At 38.2% G+C, this 12,062-nt stretch overlaps 1 protein-coding gene across 1 annotated transcript in view; it reads right to left on the reverse strand.

Annotated features, from left to right (window-relative positions):
* Positions 1-9,778: 9,778 nt before the first annotated feature.
* The window catches only part of cox15 (cytochrome c oxidase assembly homolog 15 (yeast)), a 29,103-nt gene continuing 26,819 nt past the window's right edge, over positions 9,779-12,062 (reverse strand). The window contains exon 8 of the mRNA XM_073835587.1: positions 9,779-10,423. Within this exon, the coding sequence (XP_073691688.1) occupies positions 10,292-10,423 (132 nt within the window). The 3' untranslated portion in view covers positions 9,779-10,291. The remainder of the gene's footprint in view (positions 10,424-12,062) is intronic.

Here is a 12,062-nt window from a genome sequence, read left to right on the forward strand (position 1 = left end):
ATAAGATAGGAAAACATCCCTTCTAGACATCCTTTACCTGTATTTTAGGCCTCCCTTGACCTCTGTGGTCACCCTATGGCGTCGTGAAGCCCTAAATCCTTCGGTCACTCCCTACAGCTTCGGAGGCCCCCTTACAGAGGAGTTTGATCAGAGAGTTCTCAGTTGTTTTCCCATTCTCTCGTACATTCCAAAATGTATATCACATAAGCATTAAAATCACCCCTAATGAATTTTTCCCCAACATACGCAATATGATGAGAATAGGTTGGGATGGATATGGGCTGAGTAAGACCTCAATGTTGCTATTTACGCCAATAATGTGATACGGCTGGTGGGTAATCAGCATATGTTGTGGAGAACTTTAACAGACTTATAGCCGTGAGGGTGTGGGATTGCACACTTGCTAAATTATAAACACATAGTTATTTCTGCATGTACATATTTCAATGAGCCCCGATAAATGCAGTTTGTACTATTTCTAAAACGCTTCTCTATAAAAAACATTGTTTTCTCAATACTTTACCTATACCGCTGTGAAGGAAAGAGCGCACAATCGATCATCGAGGCATCGATATCAACCTATTCAGCACCTCCACTATGGACAGCACCTGCTAAGGTCGCACTTAAGAAGGTTTACCTTAAGCAATATCCTAAGGTATAGTTCGGAGAACACACGTAGGAAAGGTATACCTGTAGTTAAGGTGTACCTTTTGAGTCTTCGTAGCGCGCTAAGAGACAACGTTATCGGAGAACGCAGCCACCTTAACACTACGTCATTCTTAAGTTGTACCTTAAAAAGTACCTTATCGTTATTACGTGTTTTCCGAAGCCTTCTTAGTTAAGTATACCTTCTGTAAGTCATACGTTCGTAAGGTTGGTCTGGAGCGCTCTTAGCTATACCTTATCACTGCTGACGGTTCATACTGCTAGTGGCCACCACTACGCAAAAAGCTTTTTTACATCGCAGTTTAATTACACACACACGATATATATATATAAAAGATGATGCGTGGTATTTGTACGCATCCTCTCTCCATTGAAGTTAATGGAAAGCATTGGCGTATCATATGCACGCAAAATTGGACTTTGGCTTATGCATTACACTCTATTGCAAAGTCATGTTATTCGTACGCAAAATGATGAGAATAAGTAGAAACACATACACATGCATTTCTGCATGTACATATTTCACTGAGCCCCGATAAATGCAGTTTGTACTATTTCTAAAACGCTTCTTTATGAAAAAAAAAAACCATTGTTTTCTCAATACTTTACCTATACCGCTGTGAAGGAAAGAGCGCACAATCGATCACCGAGGCATCGATATCAACCTATTCAGCACCTCCACCATGGACAGCACCTGCTAAGGTCGCACTTAAGAAGGTTTACCTTAAGCAACATCCTAAGGTATAGTTTGGAGAACACACGTAGGAAAGGTATACCTGTAGTTAAGGTGTACCTTGTGAGTCTTCGTAGCACGCTAAGAGACAACGTTATCGGAGAACGCAGCCCTGGTCCTGTTCAGTACTTCATTTACAGGTCAGATACATCTGTAAATAGACTATTTACTATTTGTTTTGTTTATTTAGTTAAGCATTAAACTGCTTGCAAATATTATCAATAGTAGTCAGTTTGCTGCAAAATTAACAAAATAGCGTAACTTGTAAAGAGTAGGAACTTAGCCTACAAATATTCACATTGTTTTATAACACGTTTAGAGGGAGCTAAGGCTAACAACAATACAACCCTTACAAAAATTAACCATGTTTTCACTAAAAACCAAAAACCATTGCAACTATAGTTAAACTATAAATTAACAAAAGTTTTGCTACACTTTATGGTATTTGTAGTAAAACTCTGGTTATACAAATTGTAATAAAAAAATAAAAACTAAAAAAAAAAAAAACATGGTTACTACTATACTTTCACCATAGGCCAATTAAACCATGGTTAATTTTCCTAAAGACAAAACATGACCCATGAAAATGCAAAAAAAATTTCAGTATTAGGATTTTACTAAAGATATATTCAAGATGTAGAGATGTGAGATGAGTGTGAGATTTCCCGGCCTGAAATTTTGTCCCAGTCCGCCCCTGGTGGTTATCAGTAAATAACGTAAAAAAAAAAAAAACTAGAGAGAACGTTTTCTGTTTTTATTAATTTAATTTTTGCAACCATAAAATAACTTCTCAGAACGATAGTGAATGTTTCCAGATGTTTTTATTTATTTATTTATTTTTATTTATTTTTTGCAACCATAAAATAACGTTGCCTTAATTTGAGAATTAACAGTCATTTATATCTGTGAATAAATAGCCTGTCATATTTTATGTTAAAGTAATAGTGTTAAAGTCATTTTTAAACTGGTGCTGAAGAAATGTAAAATTTACATACAGAGTACTCTGTAATGGACAGATTTAATTGCATTAATCTTACGTGTGATGGTTGATGTGCTCAGATTTTTTTTATTAATTGAACAATAGGCTAGATAAATGAATGATTACTGACATACAGTGGAGTGATCATGTTGGAGTTAAGAGGTTAAGGATAAAACGTTATAATAAAGTTAAGGGAATGTTAAAATACTGTTATAGTAACGTTATACAAACCAAAAACTAATGTGTTGTTTCCGTTAAGAAAACTTTCCTGGCTAACCAAAAACAAACCTTAATGAAATAACATTCTGGGAACAAAAAACTAATGTTCTGGGAACATTATAATAATGTTAAGGGAATATTAGAATAATGTTCTTAAAACCAAAAACTAATGTCCTGGGAACGTTAGAATAACATTGTACAAACCAAAAACTAACATTCTGAGAACATTCTGCGAACCAGAAATTGTTGGCCAATTACTCTGGACTGTTAATTTGTTTTACTTGCACACAAACAGCACACAGTTTCTGTGACCCGGCTGTGCAGTGTTTTGGATGTTTTCCTCCATTCTCTAGAGACCCACCATCACCCTGTCTAAGTATTACATCTAACATCCATGGATCAGGGAGCTGCACTCAACGTTACATTCAAATGCGAATGCGAATGAAGACCATTGCCCCATGGCCTTCAGTGTAGAGTGGAGGGGAGGAAGCTGCAGTTGTAGTGTAGCTCTGTGTGAAGCACACAGCATTTGCAGAGTAGGCAGAGAGAGAGGAGACAAACCAGGCTCGGGACACATGCTTTCCCTCCTCCGTGGAAAATACTGGGTTCTGCCGACCAGCTTGTGGACGGCTTCTAAAGTAGGCCAACAAAGATGACGCAGAGTTAGTTTCAGAGATAAAAATGACTGTTCCTTCCTTGTTCGTATCAGTTTTAGAATGCTTTAGAAATACGGTAAAGTGGTGAGAATCAGAAATTGTAAGGTCATGGGATAGATTAAAAAGAATCTGTGCATGTGGAAAATTTGCCACCTCTGAGAAAACCGTAGAAACCCATGAGCAAAACAGATTCTAGTAACAGATCAGAAGGCCCAAAGCACCCTTCTTTGGTGATATTAACTTTTGCAAGAGTGGGAGTGAGAAAGGGAGACGCTGATCATTGCCTTGAGGTTAAGCACAAGATGAATGGTTTTTCCAGGGAGGCTGGAAGGTGGATGGATCCAGGCAGCGCAGGTGGAATTGGATGCTGTTGAAGGCTACATTGAAAACAGTGGACTATAAAAGAACTAACATATGATACATCAACAGGCAGTACAGCTACGGACAAATTGCCACAGAAAGAACTTAAGTGAGATGAAGCAGTCATACATTTTTGATGTAGATTTGGCTAGACCACTACGCATGCAGTAAGCTGCAGAGTGCAAATAGGATTGAAGGGTCATTTCTAGTCTGGTACAGTTTGGCTGAAAGGGGGACAGACCAGGCTGGATGGCACTGCCCAGCACACCGTGGCTCTCGTCGACTGACGAGAAGTTGGTGAATTTCAAAGGAGGTGAAATTTCTGAAACTGAGACAAAGAATCAGCAATTTGGTTGTTTAAGCCTGGAATGTACCAGAAATTTTAAGTTACCGAGGAGATAAGTAAGGTGCCTAACAAAACTGTTTATTAACGAAACTGAGGAGCACCCTATTGATTTTTACAGTTGCCTCAGTATCGCATAAAAAAAATCGTTTTTCTAGACTATTGTATGGAAATAACTAACTGAAAAACACAATTTATTACACCACTTAATGCCAAATAAATGCCACTGTGATAGATGTAAAGCCATGACTTTAAAGGCATCTGAGATAAATGCCTTTGCAAGTCATGCAGCCCTAGCTGCTTGTTTAATGAATTTAATTGTGTTGTCAATGGTAGCATAAAACAGAGAGAAGGGAGTTAAAGGAATAAGACTGTCAATACTTTAAGTAGCGTCATTATTAGGGGAAGATAGGTCAATAATTAAGTGTTTTTTCCCTGAATATTTAAGAGTAGCACTCCATATGGATTTATTAAGATAATCTGAAAAGAGAGATTTATCAAATAGCCAAATCATAAATCCTTTCTCAACCTTTTCTAACAAGGAATTGACTATTCCAGGCTCCTTTAAAGCAAAAAGCTTTGCAGATTTTTAAGAATAATTAGGCAACCAGGATAACCCTGCTCGAAAACCTTAGACAAGACCCATCATTAATTGACAAAGCAGCAGTTAGGGTGGTTTCTCGGCTCCCTTCCTGGAAACATTAACTAGGGTTGATGGTTTTATTTCTTTTTCATAAAGCAGTTTTATCTTTGGCAGAGAAATATTTATTGTACTCATAGAAGAGAGTTCTTTCATGTAAATATATTGAGGGCATATGTTACCAGAAATGATAACACTGAGTGGAGATAACCACCTACAGCAATCACATTCATACCTGACCTCTACAGAAGCATCCAAATGCACCAAGTCTGGCTTGATAGACAGGAGGGTGTGCCCAATCCCAAGTAAAAGATTGCCCTTAACCCAGTGTTTTTCAGTCCTGGTCCTGGGTGCCCCACCACACTGGACATTTTCAGTGCGTTTCAAACGGAATATATCGCTCTCAGAGGGGCACTTCCGAGTGAAAACAATCATGGCTGCCATATTGAAGAGTCGTTCCAAACCGAAGTGCTCAAAACTAGCCACTTTAAAAGGCCCTTCGGAATGAATCCTCCCATGATCCCATGATCCTTTGCATGATGATGATGACGGGATGGTGACGCAGAAGGGCACTTCAAGAAACAGTTGTTTGGTCCCCTACACCCTTCAACCCTTTAAAGCAGGGCTGCTCAACCCTGCTCCTGGAGATCTACCTACCTGCAGATTTTTGTTCCAGCCCTGCTCCAATACAGCTGTCTGTAATTATCAAGGGCTACTTAAGAGATTAATTAGCTGGTTCAGGTGTGATTCTTCAGGGTTGGAGCTGAACTTGGCAGGATAGTAGATCTCCAGGAACAGGGTTGGGCACCCCTGCTTTAAAGTTCTCACTCCAGAGGGTAAACCATTTGAAGGAATTAGGACATAGGGATGAGCCTGATTCAACACACCTGATTCAACTCATCAACTCATTAAAAGAAACTCCAGGACCTGAACTGGGTGTGTCAGATAAGAGAGACATACGAAATGTGCAATGTCAGGGGAGACCAGGACCAGGGTAGAGAAACATTGCCTTTACCTAATGCATAAAGGTTACCTTTCCTTAGTGAGCATATTCACTTCTCATGCAGCAAGCAGCAAACTTGGTGGAACTCTCCACTCAATGGTTCAGAGAACTTGGGTTATGAACAGTAACCTATTGTTCTCTTTCATCACCTCATGTTCAAGATCCACCTATAGAAGATTGGGAAATATGGGCAGCTTTGTGATTGCCCAACAAACTCACAGTGAGGCCCTAAAAGATCGAAGAACAAACTACAAAGAACCCACCCCCATGACAGAATGAACTATTGAGATCTTGGTAGCATCCAGCCATTAGTATCTGAAAGATTTAAAGGGAGAGGCTCAGCTTGCGGTGGCACAGATGTCCTGCAAGTAAAAACCCTTAAATAGAGCCCAAGAGGCAGCTATACCCATAGTAGAGTGTGCTCTGAGGCTTTAAAGCTTCTGGAAGATGTAGCATCTTGCTTCATAACACCTACCCTGGCCTGGGTGAGAGAATAGAGGCTGACTCTGATTTGGAATGAAAATGCTCTGATGCTCTTCATTCTGAAACTGCTCTTCTAATGTCTGGAAGGGAATGGCGAGCAACTTTCATACATCTACGAATAAGGGGGTGTTTTGCCCCACTATAGTGCGGTCAAAACCCAACATCACATGCAGCGATAGCTGATAAGTAGACCTTAATATTAGAAAAGGATTTTCCACAATTCATAAAGTCTCAGAAAGAGCCCAAAATGTCAGCCAGTGCCCTTGCACTACTCCTCAAATACACGGCACTTAAAATCATATTGGGACCGTGTAGAAGAAGACCTACCATTCTGAATAGTGGCAATAACATGAGAGGTTAATGTGCTGAAGTTTGCCTTCATATAGGCCAGGCCTAGAGGGTGTCTGGGTGAGGGTGGAAGATTTCCCCGTTCACTTGGGGAGGTCCACAGATAATGTGAATGGCCATAGCTGGGCATACAGAAGAGGAGTGATCTCTGCCAGCTGTGGTGCTTTGGGCCACCAGGTTGCAATCAAAATCAGAATCAGGCTCTGTTCTCTTATTCTGGCCAGGGTAGGTGTTATCAAGCAAAGGGGAGGAAATAGAGTAGAGCAGCCCATTGGGCCTGGCTCCACGCTGGGGGGAGGGCAATTTGGACCTTACAAGTCATAATCATCCTGCTCCCGTAGAAAATTACGCAAATGTATCTTTTATAACACCTTCAACATCTCAGGTGAACCTTTTCAAGTTGTCTTCAGTTCCCATAACCATGCGTTAAACAGTTAGCAAAGCCAATGCCATTCGTTTTAAGGTACTTTGACAGTGGTTTAATCTGAACAAATATTTAAAGAAAAACCCGCTGAGTATGGTCTCATATCTGAGTAATGCCTCCATGTATCCTCCGGGTTTCACTCTCACAGCCAAGGTGGTTACAAGGTCAATGAAAACGTGCTCTGTCAGGATTTTCAAAATATCAAAAGACTTTGCATAATGCTTTGTCTTTGGACCACCACTGCGTTTTTCCTGGTGGAACAATACTTCAGTCATCTGTCCTTATTGACCACCTCCCAAACTTGCATGCATTTGTAGGACCCATGCATTTCAAAGCTCTCTAGAGCAAAACAAGTTTTTCTCCAGTACAAAACTCACACCCAATGACTGCTATTACCTGTTATCTCATTGATGACATCTGTCATATATCTTATTACTAAGGCGCATTATTACTTAAACGTTAAATCTTGTGTTGTATCCATTTGTACTTATTACATCCCAGCTTCCTCAACATCTTCAGCAATGTTTTGCTGGATTAAGAGACTGAGGACACTAATGACAGTTTACTGTTGTCTAGGACATTAACCCCCTGGGGTCGACAAACGCGTATACGCGTTTTGTGGCAGTTTCCAAAAGGAACTTCCGTTACTCTGTCATTTCTGATTGTACAGATAAAAGCAGTACATCAATCAAATCTGTAAAGGGTCTACTTTTATTTGTATATACTCACAAAAATAAAAAACATTGTGATTTTGCAAAATAAAGAAAACAAAAAGGGTGTGCTGTCTGCCGCGTTGATCTCTGTGATCTTCATTCAGAAATGCGTCATTAAAATAGACTATAACTCAGCCAATACACAACACAGAGACATTCGGAAGGGAATCTCTTTTTTATGCCCACTGTGATGAAACTTTTTTTGTATTCATTGACATGACTCATTAAGCATATACAGTAAAAATCTGTGCTTAGTATACATGGCACAGTGTGTATACCCTCTGGTGCTCTTCGTTTTGCAGTCACACGTGTGCTCTTCGCGGTCAGAAGTGACCGGACACCTGTAACGCATCCTGTAATTTTTTCAGTAAAACCATTCCAATTCATTTTTGTTTAATAATATTTTTTCTTTTTTCTTTTGCATTTTGAGAGGGTTTTGTGGTAATAATGAATATTTATGCTGTAATTAATATCCATTTTTTTGCCATTGAGAATAATAAAAAAATTTATTTATTTTTTTTTTTTTTTAATTTTTAATGAATGCAGTATTTCAGGTTGAAAGAGACTCAGCCATTCAACACTAATTTTTGAAGGCAGATTAGCGCCATCTGTTGGTAAAAAACGAGAAAAACATCTGTAATGGCAGGTGTAACTTGATGCCTGTATAGTTCTCTACAAAGCAGCTTGTGAATTGCCTAGTTGTTTTTAGACAATTGATTCAGCATTTTTATTAGGTGGAATAGTTGAACATACATTTAAACAATCTCAAAGACTATTTCTTATCCAGTTTGGGATAGTTTTTTTGTTATAAATATGATTTGAAGTGTTAATTTTTTGTATATGCAAGAGAGTGTGTGTCTTTTGCACTCTGGATATGTAATTTTTTTATACATATATTTTTTTTTTATTTTACATCTTCTCAATTTGCTGTGTTTCAGTTCATTTGTGCGTGTGTGTGTGTGTGTGTGTGTGTGTGTGTGGATGTGTGAGAAAGAGACAGAAAAATTCTGTACATTTTTGTATTTTTGTCGATTTCCCATTCATTTCCTGATGTCAGTCATTTTTGACCAAAGAGCACAAGTTTTTTTTTTTTTTTGGAATCGTGCCCTCATTTTTTGTGTGTGTCCATAAAAGTCACTGAATTTGGTACCGTTCTGATGAAGCTGTGATTTTTAAAAAAAATTCAAAACCGAAAATGTTTTGGTCAAAAGTGACCGAATAGAGGTGAGTATATTAGTGTGTGTGTGTGTGTGTGTGTGTGTGTGTGTGTGTGTGTGTGTGTCTGTGTGTGAATGGGTGTGTTTTAGAGTGTCACCCCTTCACTGCTGTGTACTTTTTTCAGCATTGTGGAGGATTTGTAGATTGTACACAAAAATTCTCTGAATATTTGTATTTTTGTCAATTTCCCATTCATTTCCAATGGTCGGTCATTTTAGACCGAAGAGCACAAGTTTTTATTTTATTATTAGTTTTTTTTAATCGTGCCCTAATTTTTTATGTGTGTTCACATTCCAAATGCCATAAAAGTCAATGAATTTGATACTGTTCTGATGAAGCTGTGATTTTTTGAAAAATTCTAAACCGAAAATGTTTTGGTCAAAAGTGACCGAATAGAGGTGTGTATATTAATGTGTGTGTGTGTGTGTGTGCGTGTGTGTGTGAATGGGTGTGTTTATGAATGGGTGTGTTTTAGAGTGTCACCCCTTCACTGCTGTGTACTTTTTTTTCAGCATTGTGGAGGATTTGTAGATTGTACACACAAAAATTCTCTGAATATTTGTATTTTTGTCGATTTCCCATTCATTTCCTATGGTCGGTCATTTTAGACCGAAGAGCACAAGTGTGACTATTTTTTTTACGACCACTTAGCCTGCTTGAATCATGCCCTCAATTTTTTTTTGTGTTGACATTCCAAATGGCATAAAAGTCACCGAGTTTCATATCATTCCGATTAAGCTGTGATTTTTAAAAATTCAAAACAGAAAATTTTTCGGTCAGAAGTGACCGAAGAGCACCAGAGGGTTAAATAATTGATAATGAGGTGATACCTCGCTTGTGTAGTGTTCTTTGCACTTCACCTCTAAAGGTTCTGAGTTGCTTTAAGACCCAGAGGCAATTATTTTTCTCCGCTCTCCCTGCGTGTGTGAGGAGATGTATGATCAGACCCTTAAACTGTAGGAATAGTAATAATTTGCATAACTAATAAAACCAAAAGTCTGTGTTATGTGTGAAAAGAAACATTTAAAACCCTTATGACCCAAAATGGCAGATCTGATGAGTGAACAACTGTTGCAAGAGTAAACATTTTTTAACGATTAATTTAAAATCATTATAAATGTATCGTTGCAAAAGACAATTCTTGTGTTTCAGTATGCTTATCAGTAGTTTCAGAAAACCATAATATGCGTTTTATTTGAAAATCACTTACTTAGTAAACTCCAGATGTATGTCTTTATAAAATCAACAGAAAACACTCAATTTTATTAACTTGAAATAAGCAGTCATACAGTATAAACAATGTTTTTTGCATAAATCAAACATATATATACAAACAGGCTTTAAAAAATTAAACTGTTTCATATTTCACAATGACACTTTGTACCAAGTCTGTAAGAACTTCATATAAACTCACGCATTAAAAAAAAAAAAATAAGATGAAACTCATGTGCCTAAAGCATAATTTATTACAATATACCTTAATATAGCATGAACTCTGAACACACTTTACTTGGCCACCTTTCGCAGCTCAGCCAAGACCCAGATGGCGAAGGTGAGGAGTGCCACTGATCCGGACTGATGTGTGGCTGCCAGCGGGGTGGGAACATAGAGCAGCAGGGTGCTAATGCCCAAAACCACCTGAAAATTTCACCAGAAAAAAAAACACATTATATTAGCATCATTAAATATGAAGTATCACAGCTTTTAAAATGTAATAATTAGTTCTAAAAATAAATAACCCACAATATTAATCTCAGTTTAATCAAAATCTATTAGCTGAAGAACAACAATGCACTTTGGCGACATGCACTGAAGTAGTACTCTAAAATTTACTACAAATGTACAATAAAAATAATACTTGTAAATTACAACATCTACAAAAAATAGATTTTGGCCTTTTAAAAGGATACTTTTATTTCATTACAATATGACAATGTTTGTGTTAAGTTCATAATTTGATACATTTCTCGTAAGATAACACGGTTTTATTATGCTGAGAAAATTGTGACATTATGAACATTACATTATTAATTTAATAATTATTACATTACGCAGTTAATTGTGAGTTGATACATATGCATATGATCCATGATTCAGAGGAAAACCTGTGCAACTGTGGGTTACTGGTACAAATATGAATTTATATATTATAGTACCACATTGCATTCAGAGAGTACTGAAGTAATCACATTGTTTAATGTGCAAAAGTATTCAGACGCTAAGTTGAAGCACACTTTGGCAGCAATTCCAGCCTCAAGCCTTTTTGGGTATGATTTTGTATGTCTGGATTCTGGGATTTTCTGTCATTTTCCTAAGCAAATCCTCTCAATCTGTCACTTTCGATGGGAACTGTTGGTGAACAGCCATTCTCAGATCTCGTCAGATCTGTTTGATTGGGTTTAAGTCTGGACTCTGGCTGGGCCACTCAACAATAGTCCCTAAATCACGCTTGTGTCGCCGAGGCTGTGGTGATTGTCCTATTGGTAGGTCTAATCTGAGGTCTTAACCATTAACAATATCTCCCTATTTTGATTTGTTCAGGTTTTCTTTTCGTCCTCCAGTCCCTGCAGCATGATGCTGACACCAAGACTCTTCACCAATGGGATTGTGCATGAGCGGCACCTGATTTCCTCCAGACATGAATGGAACTGCTTTTCATGAGACCAGACAGTCTTGTTTCTCACAGTCTCAGAGTCCCTTAGGTACTTTTTTTGCAAAATCCAAGAAGGCTTTCATGTACTGAGGACAGGCTTCAGCTCAGATTAATGAAGTCCTTCTGCAAGTCTCTCCACTCATAATATCTGTATCTCAATCTGGTTCTTACCTCACCTCTCTTTCTATCCTTACTGCTCAGTTTGGCCAGGCAACCATCTCTATGAAGAGTTCTGGTTGATCCAAAAATATTCCATTAGGAATTCGGGAGGCCACTGTGCTCTTGGGAAGCTTCACTGAGGCAGATGTTTTTGTAGCCCTGTTTGACACAATGCTGTCCCTGAGCTCTGCAGGCAGTACCTTTGACCTCAAAGCTTGCTTTTTGAATATAGTTGGTTCATTATATTGACAGGTGTGTGCCTTTCCATATCACCTCAAAACAAATTTGCCCATTCAGTATGTGCAAACATTTCAGAGATGATCCAGCGAAATGGGAAAGATCCTGAGCTAAATTTTAAGTGTCATAGCAAAGGCTCTGAATACTTACGTCAATGTTATGTCAATGTCAAAGATAATACTAGCAGAGGAAATCTGATTGGCTGCAGGTGTCCATATTTGAATGATA

Source organism: Garra rufa, chromosome 3 (genome assembly GCF_049309525.1).
Source record: "Garra rufa chromosome 3, GarRuf1.0, whole genome shotgun sequence".
NCBI classification, from domain to species: domain Eukaryota; kingdom Metazoa; phylum Chordata; class Actinopteri; order Cypriniformes; family Cyprinidae; genus Garra; species Garra rufa.